This window comes from Pteropus medius, unplaced genomic scaffold (assembly GCF_902729225.1).
Source record: "Pteropus medius unplaced genomic scaffold, Ma_sr-lr_union100, whole genome shotgun sequence".
NCBI classification, from domain to species: Eukaryota; Metazoa; Chordata; class Mammalia; order Chiroptera; family Pteropodidae; genus Pteropus; species Pteropus medius.
In genome coordinates, this window is record NW_024351730.1 from 6,803,324 (window position 1) to 6,822,117 (window position 18,794).

The window sequence follows — 18,794 nt, forward strand, 5'->3', positions numbered from 1 at the left end:
AATACAGGTGCTGAGATCCTACCGTTGGGACACTGACAAGTATGGGCACACCTTTAACTACTGAGAGCTATTAAAAATATACTAGAATGCTTGGGCAAACACAAAGGTTTGAGAGACAACCAAGAGCTGGGGCAAGGTTGATGACAAGGTTCATCTCCTACATAAGGCCACTTCTTCAAGTCTGGGAGAGGTGGTTGTTTCATCTAATGCATAAAAGCCAACACAGAGAGTCAAGCAAAATTAAGAAACAAAGAACTATATTCCAAATGAAAGAAAAGGATAAAACTTGGGGACTTAATAAAATGAAGATAAATAATTTGCCTGATAAAGAGCTCAAAGTAATTTCAAAAAATTGCTCACTGAACTGAGGAGAAAAATGGAAAAACACAGTGGGAACTTCAACGAAAGAAGGAAAATATAAGAAAGTACCAAATAGAAGTCACAGAGCTAAATAATACAGTAAATAAACTGAAAAATAATACACTAGAGGAGTTCAACATCAGACTAGATGAAGCAGAAGGGATCGGTGACCTCAAAGACCAGGCAGTGTGTGGAGAGCGGTTTGTAGTTGTAGAGAGAGGTTTGTAAGCTGACAAGGTCCTTGCAAACTGTGAAGGCGACCAAGGGTTACTTCGCCTCCACAAATCCTCCACCGATTCCTCCTGAGAACAAGAAAGTATAAACATATCCACAGGCAGGTAAACAAGCTGAAGGTCATGAGAAGATATGGCTTGGGAAAAGTAGAAGAAACAGTACTGTTATGCCTAAGAGAAACTGCTTATGCCAACTAATATGTTCTTGTATAAAAGCAGCTTGCAAAAATAAAACTGGGCCGTTGTCCATTATCAGTGGGCAGCAGACCTCCTGAACCTCATTTTCTGTCTTCTTTCTTCTCTCAATCTCCCATCGTTCCCACTCAGGTTTATTTTCCGGGGCCACGCTGGACGTGGCAGGATTTACCACTTGCTGGACACGGCAACAGTGGAACTCACCCAACAAGACCAGCAAAAAGAAAAAATAATGAAATAAAGTGAAGATAACTTAAGGGATCTACAGGACAACATCAAACAAACTAACATTTGTGTTATAGGGCTTAAAAAGGAGAAGAGAGATAGAAAGGGGCAGATATTATTTGAAGAAATGAGGTCTGAAAATTTCCCTAACCTGAGGTAGAAAACAGATATCGAGACCCAAGAAGCCCCGAAACATCCAAAAAAGATGAACCCAAAGAGATTCACACCAAGCCATATTATAATTAAAATGTCAAAAGTTAAAAACAAAAAAAAAAAAAGATTCTTAAAAGCAGCAGAGAAAAACAACTTATTGCATACAAGGGAATCCTCATAAGACTACAAGAACATTTTTAAGGTGAAACATTACAGGCCGGAAGGGAGTGGTGCCATATATATTCAAAATGCTAAAAGAAAAAAATTTCCAATAAGAACAGTCTACTTAGCAAAATTATTCAGAATTAAAAGAGAGAGAAAGAGTTTTCCAGACAATCAAAAGGTAAAGAAATTCATCACCACTAAATTGGCCTTACAAGAAATGTTACAGGAGATTTTTAATTCCAAAAGAGTGCCAATTAGTAATAAGAAAAACATATGAAATAAAAAAATTTACTGGATAGGTAAAGAAATAGTAAAGGCAGTAGATTAATTACTTATAAAGCTAACATGAAGATTAAAAGACAAAAGTAATAAATAATAACTATGGTTACAATTATTAGTTAAGGGATACACAAGATAAAAAAAAAAGATGTAACGTGTGACATCAAAAACATAAAGCATTGGAGGGGAGTAAAAATGTTGAATTTTACAACTGATCAAACTTATTATCAACTTAAAAGACTATTAGTAATATAAGTTGTTATTGTAAGCCATATGATAAACACAAAGCAAAAGCTTATAATAAATGTATAAAAAGTAAAGAGAAAAGAATATAAACATACTAAAGAAAGTCATCAACCACAAAGGAAGAGAGCAAGGGAAGAAGAAAAGAACAGAGAGGAACTACAAAAACAGCCAAAAAAAATTTAACAAAATGGTAATAAGTACATATCAAACAACAATTGCTTTAAATGTAAATGGTCTAAATTCTCCCATCCAAAGACAGAGAGTTGCTGAACAGATTAAAAAAAAAAAAAAAATACAAGAACCATCTATATGCTGCTTACAAGAGATCACTTTTAATGTAAGGACATAGACTGAAAGTGAACGAATGGAAAAAGAAATTTGAGGCAAATAAAAATAAAAGAAAGCTAGGGTAGCTATACTTATAATAGACAAAATTAACTTTAAAACAAAGACTGTAGTTAAGAAGCAAAGAAGGGCATTACATAATGATACAAGGGTCAACTAGAGGATATAACATTTGTAAATATTTATACCCCTAATGCACAAGTACCTAAATATATAAAACAAATATTAACAGAGCTAAGGAGACAAGCAGACATCAATACAATAATAGTAGAGGATTTTAAGATACTACTTAATCAGTGGGTAGATCATCTAGACAAGAAATCACAATAAGGAAACATTGACCTTAAATGACACATTAGACAAGATGGACTTAACAGATATATACAGAACATCCCATCCAAAAGCAACAGAACATACATTCTTCTCAAGTACACATGGGACATTCTTGAGGTTTCTGTTTGGGGTGATGAAAAAGAACTAGACAGTCGTGACTGTTGTACAACATTGTGAATGAACTTAATGTCACTGAATTGTACACTTTAAAATGCTTACAATAGTAAATGCTGTTATGTATATTTTACCACAAGAGAAAAAGATATCATTAAGAAAATTACAAGACAAGCCACAGTACCAACAAGTATTTGCAAAGGATACACAGACAATGGGTTTGATTCAGAATATATATTTTATATGTTGTGAAAACAAGTAAGAAAAGATAGAAAACCTAATAGAAAAAAAGAGGGAAAACATCTAAATGAGTTCTTCAATGGAGAGTAGTATATGCCAGTGAACAATGAAAATGTGTAGAGTTGCTTACCCTCTTTACTAATCAGAGAAATACAGATTAAAAAAAAACCAGTGAAACACAACTACACATACATGAGAACGTAGTCACCCAGAGGCAGGGGTGAAGCTCAGAGCTGAGAAGAGGAAAGGTCCAAATTCTGAGCAGACAGTGATAGGAGCAAGTATCCTCTTCTATTCCACATAGCCAACAACCACTGCCAATATATCTGAAGGTTCAACAGCTATTTTAAGATATGAGAATTATATTTGGCCATGAAAGATATTCTAGTGATCATACAATTCAATTTCCTCATTTAGGGTGGAAACTGAGTTACCGACTGGATTGGCTTCCCCAGGGTCATACTAGCAGAGCCATAACTATACCTTAAACCTTCTAACTGCTTGTTCATGTTCCACTGCGCTCAGTGCCGATATGCATGAATATGAGCGCCAAACTTTGTTACTCCCTGCTCATAACCCTCCAAAATCTTTCTATTACATTTTAAAAAATCCAAAATCTTTTCCATGTCCCACACAGCCATCCACGCATGATCTTGCCAGGTCTCTGGCCTCTTCACCCTTGTCCCACTCTATTCTCCTTCAACTCCTTAGCCTCTCTGCTGTTCCTTAAGCAAAGAAGCACCCACTGCCTCCCTGAGGGCCTGCATTCCTGGCTTCCCTGTTAGGACTTCCTCCTCCAGGCTTCTAAGTGGCCTGCCTTGCTCTTCCTAAGGTCTTCATTCCCTGAGCACCTACAAAAAACAAACAGAAGCATGTAAGTCCCCACCCCTCCAATCCTGCTTTCCTTTTCTTTGTGGCAGGGAGATATTTATTGGGTGCACTGTCTTTCTCCACTAGAAGGTAAATTGCATAAGAACTATACATTTGCTCTTAAGTCCCCAGAGCCTAGAACAGTATCTGTCACAAAGTAGGCACTTAAAATATTGTGTTAAATTAATTAATTCGAGAAAATAAAAATATTTTTTTGGCTAAGAAATCAGAGCAAAGTCTGTGGGGGCCTTCCAAGTCACATGGCCTGGGGTTGAACCCTATTACCCCACTACTGGTAGCAGTTACACATGATAAATCTAGGTTTCTCTACATCCAAACTTTATAATTCAGTTGATTCAGAAAGTTTAATGTTATTGGTTATGTACGTTCCTCCACCAACCCCCATCAATACTTCCCCTCAGCACACATAGTTAATAACTTTCTCAGCAAAGAAAGATTTAATCCCATGCTTTTGAGTGTTCCCGTTTAAGATTTAAATTTTTTAGTTTTCCTAATATTTTTCACTGTTTTCTTTTCATAATTTGGATTAAATTTAATAAGAAACAATCCCTTTATAGCAAAGTTGAGAATAGAATATTATGTCTTTATGTAATATTTAGAAATAGCATAGTATATTGGTTGATTGCAAAATTTGTAAAAGTAAACAGCTTGATCATATATCAACAATATCTAATTACTACAAACATGTCATGAAAAATAACTTAGTCACAAGAGTAACTACAACCATAAAATACTCAAGAATACATTTAACAAGAAAAGTACAGGACTTTAAAAAACAACTCTAACTATTAAAGGGAAATAAGTTTAGCAGATCATAGTAGATATAAACCACTTTGCTCTGAAAAAGAAGACTCTTAGGAACATAAACCAGTTATAAGTGTGCTCGTTTCTTAAGCTGTTTTACAGTGAAGATGCTTGGAAGCATTTCACTGGCAGAATTTATAGATATTATCAGATATGAGAACAAATAAAGTCTCACATGCTCTGCTGAGGTAGATCTAGGTTTTGAGTGACCTGACACTTATACACTTTGGGGAGAAGGTTCTCTTTTTTCAAGTGCAAAATTATGAAACAAAATTGCTAGGGCCCTTCCAGGAGCCTTAGAAAGGGCTGTGGAATTGAAAGGCTCTAATGCTTACTTTTCGTTAATGCGATTCAAGGGAGATCTACCTCTGGTGTTATAAAAATGTACCACTGAAGCAACACCAAGTTTAGCACAATCTGGACCTTGTCATGTGCCCCACAGATAAACATCCAGAGAAAAGCATCCAGAGCAGATGGCCCCCAAGAGTTCCACCAGCACAGACTCAGAGATGCTGAGAATGCAAAACAGCCCTACTCTGAGGTATGCATTTCCGCCAGCTACCAAAACACAACATAACAAGCAACAGTGATCAATTTAAAGAGCGAATCACCTGTATTAATGACCTCCTGGGAGAATGAAAGAGTTATGCTTATTGCAATAATTTCTATATTTAGGAAAAGCCAGACACAAGAATAGAAACTCTGAAACACGTTATACAAAGAAAGACAAAAGTGGGCAAGAATGCAACCTACCTATGATAATAATAGCCACTGATACTTAGAGTGGTACTTTCTGCATGCCAAGAACCGTCCTAACTCCTTCCTATTCATTTACTCCTCATTAAAACCAGAGGGAAATACTAGTATTTGCCCCAGTTTAAAGGTGAGGAAACTGAGGCACAGAGAGATTAAGTACCTTGTCCAAGGTCACAGCTAATAAGCAACAAATTTAGGATTTGAAACCAGAAAACCTGGCTCCAGAATTCACAGTCTACTCTCTAACTCACGGAAATCCTATAAACTCAGAGGTGGACCTTAGACCACAACTGAAGTTACCTAGAATGAAGAAGGAGCAGAAAACTGCTGATAAGCTGGTTCTAGAACCTCAAGAAAAACATCTCATCCAGTGGGTATTGGTCTTATTTCCTACAGATATTTTAGTTATAACACCTATCTTTAGAAAGTAATTATGTATGATTTCTGAAAATAAAGGAATGACCTTGTATTTAAAATAAATTCCGAATTGCATATTTGATATTTAGCATCAAGATACTCACCTTATTCCAAGAAAATTCAAATCTCTACCATTGATTTTGATATTGTACTATAATTAATCCTAGCCAGGATTGAGTTAACCTAAAACTCAGCTTACTTTACTATTTTAAAAAATGTTAAACTAATTTAGTAAGTTACAACAGTAGATTTACAGGGTCTTTTTCAACTGTGACATTGTTCTCTACTGTTAGGAGAGATTATGAATGTAATAAGTTCATCTTTCATTGACTTGTGAGTTTTCTCGGTAAAGAATCATTAATACTTAACCAAACTCACTTTGAAGTTCTTAAGAGTTTCAACCTAAGTATACTATAACTCTTTAAACCTCTTTCACATAAGCATTCACAGAAAAAAATTTTTCTTTCTGTAGGTCTCTTTTCTGCACAACTCCAATTTACTGAAAATACAAGGGCTCCCACCACCTCACATAGGCACAGTAATGAAAAAACACACACAAATCAACAACTGTTAAGGAATACCCTTTTTAAAGTCTGCTATATAAAGCCTTAGAAGGGAAGGAGGAAGGAAACATATATAGAGGTGGTAGTGAAGTTTCTGTTTAAGGAAGTCCCCTTTGTAGGAAGTAGCACAATGTGGTTTAACAGCACACTAGCCAGAAAGATAAGACATTTTAGTTCGCCCAGTCAAATGAAATGTCACTTCAGAGAAAGAGCTTGACTTGGTTGTCCTTCACATTCTTCACTTGTAAAATACATGGTGGACAAATTTGTTAATTATCTACAGATACACTTTACGGAGATGCTAAGGAGAACAGAGCATGGCAAGTACGTATGCAAAACGCCTGTACTTTTGTGAAATCTATTCTATGAAAATTTTAAGAACAGAAGAAAATCTTGAAATCCTGGAGGTACAACCACCCGAATTACACCCAGAAAGCCAAGGGCCAGTGAAGTTAAGAGTCCCAAGTAATCCAGAAATGCATGAGCAAGTGCAAACAGTAGTGGCATATAAGAATAAGAACTCCAGGTCTCAAGAAGCCACCTCCACAACAGACTGGATGCAGTATAAGAAAGTCTGCAATTATGAACCCATAAAGGTAAATTGCGTCTACAGCCATGCCACCCTGAACGTGCCCAATCCCATTTGATCTCGCAAGCTAAGCAGGGTCAGGCCTGGTTAGTATTTGGATGGGAGACCACCTAGGAAGACCACGTGCCGTAGGCGTTTAAAAATAAAAAAAAGTAGATTGCTTAATCAGACTGTAAACTTAACAAAGCCAGAACCATTGATCTTTTAATTCCTCCACCCTAGCATACCGTGCATACTCACTAAATCTTTGTTGCACAAATGACGAATAAACTAAAACAAGTGATCTGAGTCTTATATAACAAATAAAAGTGTATAGACTCTTTTCTACCAGGAAATATAAGTATACATAGAGGTATACATATACATATAAAACAATATATGTATTTCTCTAAAAGGAGCAAAATTCACATGTTACAATCTCACCAGCAGGGACTTACACCTATCCGTGTTACTTTTCACAGTGACAAATAAAATTAAGGAACAGCTATCCTATGTGATTACTTGGAATAAAGACAGAATGGAAAAACGTTTTCTCATACAACTAAGATAATGGGGGGTAAATTCCTTTCCCACAATCTATTATTAATCACTAAAGATTTCATTTAAGTCTCTTACTTACATTATTTTAATTAACAAACAACTATATTGCATATATTTTGTGCAATTTTTCATTCCAGGTGTTTACCAATGTGGAATCATGCAAATATTATGGAAAACAATATTAGTTCTCTAAGATTAAAAAAAATAAGTAAATGAAGAGCTTTGGTAAAAAGGCAGTAACGTTTTTAATTTTCTGAGGTAGTAATCAAAATATAATATTTATCTCAGAAGTACAGTACATTCTTTAAAGATCTTTTTGCTTCCTCAAATACTGATCATCGCCATTGTAATTACTACCAACAAAACCTTTTGGAGGACCTAACAGGTGCAAGGTGTAGTGTGATATGTTTAAATTATAAGGCAACAGCCTCTGCCCTCAAGATTATGATGTAGTTGGTGAGAAAAAAGGCAATAATAACACATATAACCAGAAAAATGAAAAAGGTCTCCACTTAAGAGGACTTGAGATGGGACTTGGATAAATAGAAGATAGAAGAACTGTTAGGCACAGCAAGAGCGAAGCTTCAAAGGCAGAAAAGTGACAAGTATTTTTAAGCAAAGGGGTCTGAATAGTCATTAGATGGTATCCATTGTGTGTACAACCGTATTATTTAAGCTGTTCTCACCTACTTAGGCAACCCAAGCACATCCTTTCCAAAACTAAGGCAATGCAATCAGAGGCTGATACAGAAACATTCAGATCTGAGTTTTGGCCCATGTTTAACAAACAACTGGCTTACTAGGTGACCTCAAACAAATATCTCCTTATCCTCATTCTCCACAAATGAAAAATTGATTCTTTTTTATTACTAAAAAATTACTCAATGCATGGGTAATTATTATATATATGTATATTATGTATGTATATTATATATAATATATATGTAGAACAAAACAGTTCCAAAAACACACCAAGCCCCCTTCCGCCCCAGGGCCTTTACACATGCTGTTCCCTCTACATGGAATGGGCTTTCTCTGCCCAATATTCCTCATACTCCAGATCTTGAGTATTTTTAGCACGGGGAAGAAAAAAAGTAACCATGTGAGGTGACAGCTATGTTAATGAGCTTGATCGTAATAATAATTTCACAATATATGTCAAAACATCACATTGTACACTTTAAATATACACAATCCTACTTAAATAAAGCTGGAAAAAAATAAAAAATAAAAAAACATTGCTCATACTTCAATCCTTGGATAAACAAAGGGTTTCCCCAACTCCTTCCTAACATTCACCGCCCTCCAAATCAATATAGTCTATACTTTTACCACCAAAGTTTCCTTTACTCAGAAAATTTGGTCTCTTTTTTAACTGCCTCTCTAGGGTAAGGCTATCATGCCTATCCTCATCAACAAACACTTAACAGAAACCACTAATTACAGAAGTAGCTTCAAAGATTTCTAAGATTCCGCAGCCCAGTAATTTATGATGCAACAGAGAGAAATAAACCTCAGGTTACAAAAATCATGATGTCAAATACAGTTCTTTTTTTAAAAAAAAAATGCAACAAGCTATACACTTCCAATTAAGACAAGTTTCTTTCAAGATAGGCAGGTGGGAAAAAAGAGGTGGAGAGAAACACTATGTTAATGTCGACTGTAATGCCATTTCTCAGACATCCTAGGAATTCTTTCCATAATTGCCTTCAGTGCCTACCGCACAGTCTTTTGAACATATTCAGTGGAAGAACAGCTAAATAAAGCTTTGATGGAAATTTGACTTTCTGATATCACTAAAAATTGCTGAGAGCTAAATCTTCTGAATAACTTTTCTGAACAAAAACATTGATTTTTCTTACAGCCTTTGTCTCTCTCATCATAATACAAATAATTAAGGAATAAACCACTATTAATATAGCTGAATCCTAGAGTGTTTTTCTAAACTTTTGATTAAACTCCCTCTTCATAATTACTGATAATGTACTATTCTCCATAAAATGTTTTACATGCCTAACAACCGTTTAACACAGAAGAATAAAAAGTTAAAACTGAAACGGGAGTAGAGACAGGGAAACAGGGAAAAGTGATCTTTACCCATCCTAAGGGACCAAGCTAAAATAATTTCTTTGGTGGGACAGGGATCTTCAGTTCCTAATGATGAATGAGAGTAGAACAGACTATAATGATTTTTAAATCTGCTTTCATGTTTGAGGACTCTCATATACAATCATTGAGTATCGTGATATAGTTGGCATTTTACAGCATGTAACAAAAGATGGCATTTCTTCTTTACACTTCTCTTCCTCTCACATTCTACATTTAAAACCTTTATGTGTTGAACAACTAAAAGCAATGTGTGATCAGGGATTAGATCTTGGACTTGGCAAGGGAAGGAGGTTGAGAAATAGCTATAAAGACATCAGCGAAAAGATGAATGAAATTTTACTACAGACTATAGATTCTATAATAGTATTGTATCGGTGTTAAATGTCTTGATTTTGATCATCGCACTGCGGCTACAAGGGAGAATGGTCTTATTCTTAGAGTATACATAATGACTTAGTTAGTGGTAAAAGGGTAATATGTACAAATTACTCTCAACTGGTTCAGAAAATAATATGCATATAAAGAGAAAGAGACAGAGACCAAGAGAATGATAGAGCAAATGAGGGGAAAAAAACATAGGTAATTTGTAAATCTGAGTCAGTTACTTGAGAGTTCCTTGTACTATTCTTGCAACTTTTTTGTAAGTTTGAAACTATAGCAAAATGTAAAGTTACAAAAAAATTTTATGAATGTGGATGGAAGGAATGTTATTCCCCCCACATCTGTCTTAAATAGATATCTGCTTCCTAGAGAAAAATAGTAAATGTTATTAAATGAAAATGGATAATTTGGCAAACTAAGGGGGTAAATCAGACCCTAGGACTTCAGACCTGCATCTTGGCCATTTTAAGCGGCTAATACTGAAGAAGTTCAGATCTAGGACAGTAGAATAAGAAGTCAGATAAGAATTAGAAGTAGAAGAGACATAAAGGAAATTGAGACACAAAAGGGGAAGTTGATACTACCTTATTTCAGAAACAAGGAAACTCAACTGCCAATAAGAAAATGAGTTTTCATGGATAATATAGCTGAAACTTTTCAAAGCCAAAAAAATTCCCTTCTACACTAACCACTTACTATCTCTTGAACATGTATATCTGTACCACGTTTTACCAGCTTGTGACTTATCTGGTAACCTATAAAGTCTGATGCAAATGCTTCCAATTGCCCTGAAGTAAAAAAATAAATTAATTAAAAAAATATTTTTTCCACCCCACACTCACTCCCCAGAATCATAGGAAGTGCTGAAAGATACAAATCTTCAGGTAGGGATTAGAAGGGCCTAAACCTATGCTCCGTTTGGGGGCTGTGGTGGGGGGGGGAAAGGGTGAGTAGGGAGTAGGGGGAGCACCTAGTCTAAGGATACAACCAAGAGAGAAACATCAGATAACCTCAGAACTTTAATAGGCTCTTATCCCTCTATCTCGAAGAGTCTCCAGGTTCCCAGGACTGGTCAAGAAAACAACCACCTAAGAGGACTTGAGATGGGACTTGGATAAGTAGAGGATAGAAGAACTGTTAGGCACAGCAAGAGCGAAGCTTCAAAGGCAGAAAAGTGACAAATATTTTTAAGCAAAGGGGTCTGAATAGTCATTAGATGGTATCCATTGTGTGAACAACCATATTATTTAAGCTGTATAAGTGTTCTCACCTACTTAGGCAACCCAAACACATCCTTGCCAAAACTAAGACAATGCAATCAGAGGCTGACCCACAAGACCCTCTAGAAATAGGAGAGGTTGCCCAGGATATTTAAGAGACTCGTATCATACTCGTAACTGATTACCTCAACTATCCTCCAGTTAACCTGGGTTAAAGATTAAAATTTCAATCATCTCATTACAAACAATGCTCAACTTCACTATAACAAGAATGACATGATAAAGGAGGCACCTGTGGCATTATAGGAAGAGCGATGAACTTAAGAGTCAAAATACCAAGGTTCAAATTCTGACTCTTCCCCTTATTAGCAGTGTGGCAACCTTTCTGGTTGTCACGGTTCATGATGTATTTTTTAAATAAACCTTCCATGCCTGCTTCTAAGGCCACGGTCTCCCTAACTCTCCTTTCATTCATCCATCCATCCATCCAGCACCTACTGAGTATCTACTTTGCACTGGGCCCTCGGAAATGCAAAGATGGATAAGCTATGAAGCCTACCTGCAAAGAGCTTCAAGTCCAGTGGGGAACACAGGTATGTAAATAGTCGGGCAACCAAGATGTCATGATAAAAATATGTGCGGGGCTGAGGTGGAATGGGGATTCTACCTTTAGTGGGAAAGATATAGGAATGACTTCAGAGAAGGTTGGGATTGAGCTGAGTTAGGAAAGATGAGTGTTTACCAGGCAGTAAACAAATTTTTGACAGATAAAGAGACAGTGGCTATATAGATAGGTTCTGGCAGGAAGATAGAGAAGGATATCACTCCAAGTAGATTGAACAATATTTGCAAGGGCACAATGTGAAAGAGCAATTGCAGGTAGAAGATATGGCTTGGGGAGAAGAAAGAAGGATGGACAATAAGGTAATTACATCGAGCACCTTGCATTCCAGGCTAAGGAGTTTTAACTTGATCCTAGAGAAGACATAAAGCTACAGGTTTTCAATATCTGAAATAGAAGAAAGATGAAGATTCAAGAGTAGAATCAGGGGAGCAGTAATCCACCTAAGAGAATGGTGTTGGTAGCTGCCATAAAGTTCTAACAAAGAGAAGGACACTCCTCAGGACTTGGTAAAAGATCAGATGTGTGCTGGGGTTGAAATAGATATGACTAAAAAGGAGTTAAGAGTGTAGAGAAATAGAAAATGTGTATGAAAGTAATTTCTAAACTATATACACAGATTGAAGAAGCCTATTTTATAAAATCCAATTAGACAGTGGCAGAACCAGGACAAAAACCCTGTCTAGTGTTCATTTTCTTCCATCACGAAGAAAATTTTAAAAATTCATAACTGAATGTAATAAATAAAAATAGGGAATGTAGTCAGCAGTAGTGTAATGGCTATGCATAGAGCCAGAGGGGTGATAATCAGAGGGATTATTTCATAAATTATATAAATGTCTAACCAATGTACTGTATACTTGAAATTAGCAACAAAACAAAATAAAATGCTTAAAAAATCCTCAAGTTAAAAAAAAACTTATCTGTATTATAGAAAGATTTAATAGAATTTTTTCTAATTTTCCCTGGAGTACTGAGGTTGTCTCAAAGATAGGCTTTGAAGAAATTAGCCCTGTAATACATTAGGTGTATGACCTTGTGCAAGTTTTTAACCTTTCTAAGCCTCACGTTACTCATTTTTTAAATAGGGGTACTAATAAGACAATATAAAATTGTTTTGATGAAAAAAAACACATAAATTATTTGGCACAGTGTCTGGCATGTATTTGGTGCTCAATAATTTATATCATTATTACTAGTGATTTGCAAAAAAGATTTAAAATATCGGGCCTATTAGACTATTATCCTGGGAAAGGTCTGCTTACAAGGTTGGCTCTTGGCTTGAACTTGGATTTAAGGACGGTTCTACTATTCCCAGCACTGATAAGAATGGCTCATCAAGACTAAACAGTTTGTACACACAATATGGTTTATGATGAGCACCTGTTTGCTTTCTGGAGTCTGCAACTTTGGTACATTTTAGGCAAAGGATGCCCATGTAGTTAGCCTCCAACAAAAGCCTTGGGCACTGAGTCTCTAATGAGCTTCCCTAGTAGACAACATTTCATAGTTGTCACAATCCTATGCTGGAGGGATTATGCACACTTTTTGTGACTCCACTGAGAAAAGACTCTTGCAAGCTTGTGCCTGGTTTCCTCCATACTTAACCCATGCACCTTTCCCCTCTGCTGATTTTGCTTTGTCTCCTTTCATTGTAATAAATCACAGCTGTGAGTACAACTACATGCTGAGTCCTGTGAGTTCTCCTAGGAAATCACTGAACCTGGGGTGACCTTCAAAATCTCTGACACAATTAGTCTCCCTACTACTCAACCTTATAAACTATTTGCCAGTTTCCATACTGGAGCAGTATTACAACAAACCAACCAAATTAGTAGTACAAAGTCTAATTATTAAAAGTTTCTGATTTGTTAGCTAATAATAGTTGCAGACTTACAGACTACTTGACATATTTTTATTCATCATCTCAACATAGAGAAATCTTTCCATTCCTTCCTTGTTTTTCCACTGAAAGTAGTAAATGTATTACTTTACTAACCAAAAAATGGCCACAGATTTGTTTACTTCTCTCAGTTAAAAATAAACAGTTGCCCATATTAAAAAGTTTAAGATAAAAATCTGACAGGCCTTTTTCCTGATTAACCTCTAGCCCTGCTCTTCTCAAGATTCCATCTGTTCCACACAAAGCCTCCACTGGAATATCAGGTGATCCAACCCATGTGTCATTTAGTTGCCTGACCAGAAAGCAAGATCACCTACAAAATCCTCTTTCTTCTGTGTTATTATGAGTAAGATCAAACAACATAAACTGCCAGGAAGATCTATTACCAATTCAATAGAATATGCAGAAACATGAGCTAATTAAGAGCATTAAGAGCAAGTAGGACAAACCAAAGGCTGGCCCACAGAGGAAACTGAAACACAGGTTTTCCAATATCGGGCTTGGAAGAAATTTTTGGCTTGACTGAATATCTCATCCTCCAGAACAGAATTTCTCAGCATACTTCAAAAAGCACAATAAACTGTACTTAACGGAAAGAATTTTAATAAAAGCCTGTTGCCATCATGTCGAAGGAGTCCAGACACCCAGGAGAGATGGATGTCTGTTTCACTTTATGATTAAGTGAGAGTTTAATAAAGAACTAGTGGCACCTAACTGCCATGAAGAAACTAGGCATCATAACTATTAAATCAATCAATAGCCTACTCACTGTTTTTCTTTTAAAAACAGAACTATGAACAACTACAATAAATGTCTCTAGGGCTATTTATTTTAACCGTTGAATACCCCCTATGGTTTATCTAATCCATCCCTAGAGTCCTACATTTTTCACAAATATTATATTTACACTTGATTTTAGCCAAAAGGCTGAGAAAGTGATATATTATTTTTAAAATACCTGTTTATTCTCATGGGTTACCCATGTCATGGCCCTTTCTGAATCACAGGTTCTATGGCTAGGATGGGAACCAAAACATTCATCCATGGGAACCAAAACATTCATCCATGGAAGACAAAGACCTGAGTACATTAACCCCAACAGGGAAGAAACACAACAGTAAGGTGCCACCGGGCTTACCTAAAGAGTTATCATTCAGGACTTCCGTCCAGTATTCTCAGAATGTTTATTTTTTCAAGAATTCAGATTTTTATCTTAAACTTTTTAATATGGGCAACTGTTTATTTTTAACTGAGAGAGGTAAACAAATCTGTGGCCATTTTTTGGTTAGTAAAATAATACATTTACCACTTTCAGTGTTACTACTATTTCTATTCTTTCCTTAGACTTATTAAATTCAAATTATAATAAATTATAAATTATAATAAATCATTACCATACAGCAAAAATTTATTAATGTTTCCCCAAAAAATGTGTTTTAGATTTTAAAATAATTCATATTTTGGTCTTATCCTTTTGGAATCCTGAATTTTTCAGATTTAACAAATGAAATGCAGCACATATACTATATATTACATACCAATCCCAACAGGAATTGGGACTGCCCCACATAATTAAACACGTTAATATTTCTACACATACACACATAAAAAAAAAGTTCACCCTGAGTAGGATAAACAAAGACTAAAAGTAGCCTCATCTCCAGTCAACTAAGAGTTTTTGAAGTTTTGGCCTTCAGCATTTTGGGGTTTAGGAAGGTGGATAAAGAACTATTGCCCTAAATTACATAAACCTGCAGAATTCCACAGCAGAAATTAACAGAGCTGAAGACTGCCACTGAGAAGCAATGCCATTCAGGCTGAATTGGGGGATCAAAATCACAGAGACATCACTGGCAGCAAAAAACAAAAACAAAAAATGAAAACAAGGAAATCGACTGCTGAGGAAGGCGCTCTAGGAAAAAAGCAGAATTAAAACAACACCAAACCTCAAGATCACCAACGATCCACTGTAACCAACTAAACAATAGCATGTGGTCAACCAAAGGCAACCTAGTCTCCAGTCATTCCCTGGGACCCAAGAATACTTCTGGTCGGGAGCACCATGGTTGGACCTGCAGTACTATACAATGCATTCTCAACGTGTCGAGAGAAAAAGATGGGCCAGAAGTGACGATACATTCATGCACCTCATCCAGTGGTAAAACCAGAGGCTATAACAACTGAAAAGCCAAGAAGATGCTAAGAACACGCCTTCCCTATGCCACATGGTCACTAACCAGGTTTTTAATGGGCCGCTTCTCCCTGCTCAAAGGAATGCTGCAGTAGCTACTTGTCACCAAAAAGAAAAAGTCAAGTAGTTCTGCTTTAGGTCAACTTTAGTAATGTGTTACATCCACCAAATCACTAACCAGTTTTATGTAACTTCTACCTAATAACCAAGAAATATTCATATAAAGCAATGGACATAGACACAGTTTATAGTGCTAAAGAATACTTTGATACATAATACACTAATTTATGGGAAAGAGCCATGTACACAATGTACTTAATGAATTCGATAAGGATCTAATTTGTTTTTGCTAACAGATTAACTCAGTAGGCTGACATAAAATGTATACCCATATATACTAAACCCATAATTGAGAGACTTGTGAATAATTTCTATCCGTATCCTAAACATTATCTTTCAAATCCAAATGATAACACATCATAACCTTAACTTCATTAACCTAAAGCTTATTCCTTAAGATTTGGTGCGGGGTGAGGAGGGAGGAGTTGGGAGACAGTATCATAAAACAGTATCAACACAGAAAGCAGCAAAGTAAATTTTGATTGTCTCTTACCTCTGCTCGACCCTCATAATAGGTTAACATGGACTTCGTTAGTACAAAAAGCCTCTCTTTGTAGTTTAAAGGCGATGTTTTCTTTTTCTGCTGTGATCTTTTAATAAGAATCTCTTCTAGAATAGTGTTAAAATTCATCTCGGTCTTCTGATCACTCCTTTTCCTGCCATTGAAGATTCGAGTATTCTAAAGCGAGAAAATGAACAGTTGAAATAAAACGTGACATTTTAATTTTCCAAGAACACTGTCATTTCAAATTACCAAAGCAGACTTTATCCTCACCACAGCTGTAGCCAATGAATATGACTGTACCTGGATTGAGAATGCCCAGGGCACTAAAGCTCAACCTTTCTTTCCCCAGTCTCATTCGGTTCCTCTATATCCCAGCATTCGTAAGAAAATCTAATCGAGGTTTGTCATGACAATGATTCACCCTTTTTTCCCTCCTCAGCATCCCTTAACCTTCTGGCACACTCTTCTGCTATTTGATTACAGGGAAATAAATATCTCAGATGAAAAAGTACATTTAATCACCTGCATGGCTGGTTTAGGCTGGTATTTAAATTGCTTCAGGATCTTGGTACACAAAATAGATGAGCACATAGACATGGTAGATGTGTAAACAAAATGAATTACCACAGTGGTGGATGGGATTCAGTCTCCAGCTCTGACAAGGATGTAATCTTAATCAAATATCCTAGTCACCAGACACACAGGATGTTCTCTGATGTTTACATCACCACACTGCACAGTTCTCTTCTCAACCATAAGAGGAAAGGAAACCCACCCAGTGACAGCTAACCTACTCAGGGTACATCTAAATAAGGTCCTCAGCAATATATTTGGTGCCCCCACACCCAGACTATCCACACCTAGCTAAGCCTTCTAAAATTCAACAAAATTTAACTCTCTGAAAACCTAAAGATATTCAGAAAAGGCTTGAAGAGTCTTATCTGAGACAAGTTCAACAGTCTTTCCTCCCCTTCCTTTCACCACACCTTTACAAGTCATTGCATATCAAACCATAAAGGCAATGGGAGTCATATGAAGAACATAAGGGTCATCTGATAGCATAGCCAGAGACCTGACACTGAGTTAGCCATTGAAGAATTCTACCATCTTCATGCCCAACCTGACACCTCAGAAGCACCCTTGCAACTCCCTATTACCGATTTGCCATCAACCAATCAGGCCCCTCCACTTTCCATGCAGTCACTTTACAACAGCTTAACTTCTGTATACCAGTTGCATTGTTTATAAAATATGGAACTAAATGCCACAAAATTATTGTAACATTTAATGAGATGTAAGAAAGAACTTGTTATGAAAACACTACACAAATATTTATTATCGTTTTTTTAATTCCATTTTTCCTAGCGCAGAGCATTACAGTCTGGACTATAATTGCAGCTTTCCAATTGGTCTTCCTTTTCCCAGGTTCTTGCCTCATTTTATTCAAACTACATACTCCTCATTCCCACTGAATCACTCTTCAAAAATACCACTTTCATCATGCCATTTCAATCATCAGAAATCTTCAGTGCCTCCTCAAAGCCTCCCTACTACCTGCTGGATAAAGTCAAAACTCTTAGTTTGACACTGGAGCTTGTCCACAATCTGGCTGCAACCTAACATCCAACGTTTACTTCCACTGTTCCCCAAACACTCCACACCTAGTCAAGATACTTGGCATTCGATCCCTGGCCTAGAGAGTCTCCTCTCTCGACCTATGAAAACTCTATTAGCTCAAAACTCACTTCTTCAATGAAGCCTTTCCTGATGACTCCAATTAGCTAAAAACCTTTTGATTCTTGTACTCATGATCTCTGTATCATTCATCATAGACCTCATCAGTCTTCCATATTCTATAGCAATTAATATATATATCTTAACTTTCACCTAGATTTTAAGCTCCTAAAGAAAGAGTTTTCTACCTAAGGAGATTTTTTTTAATGCAGATGTCCTGGACCCACACCCAGATATTTAACTGGTCTGGACTGAGGCCCAGGGAATCATGATTTAATGTGCAGATAGATTTGAAAACCACTATTTTAAAGAAAAAAATCAAGCTCTTACACTAATTCTTTGTACCACTCTTGGCAGCCTCTCAATAAGCAGCTGGATAAAGGATGCAATTAACCCATTAGCTATCCTAAGTTCAGAAGTCAGAGAAAAGCTCTTGTTCCTTTTGCATCTAAGCTGGTCCTCCTTACTCTAAACCAAAATTTTGGTACTCTATTATTTTTTTTCTGAGAATCTGTTGATGTGAAAATACCACTTCTTTGGAGATCACCTTTTCATCTTTGT

The 18,794-nt window shown here is 36.4% G+C and overlaps 1 protein-coding gene and 1 pseudogene across 3 annotated transcripts in view; one reads left to right on the plus strand and one right to left on the minus strand.

Annotated features, from left to right (window-relative positions):
• Window positions 1-18,794, minus strand: part of TEC (tec protein tyrosine kinase) — a 130,821-nt gene that overhangs the window by 67,878 nt on the left and 44,149 nt on the right. For all 3 annotated transcript variants that reach the window (XM_039845148.1, XM_039845147.1, XM_039845149.1), the window contains one exon: window positions 16,488-16,673. In XM_039845148.1, coding sequence (XP_039701082.1) covers window positions 16,488-16,673 — 186 coding nt within the window. The remainder of the gene's footprint in view (window positions 1-16,487; window positions 16,674-18,794) is intronic.
• LOC120588534 (uncharacterized) lies at window positions 6,925-7,043 on the plus strand (annotated as a pseudogene).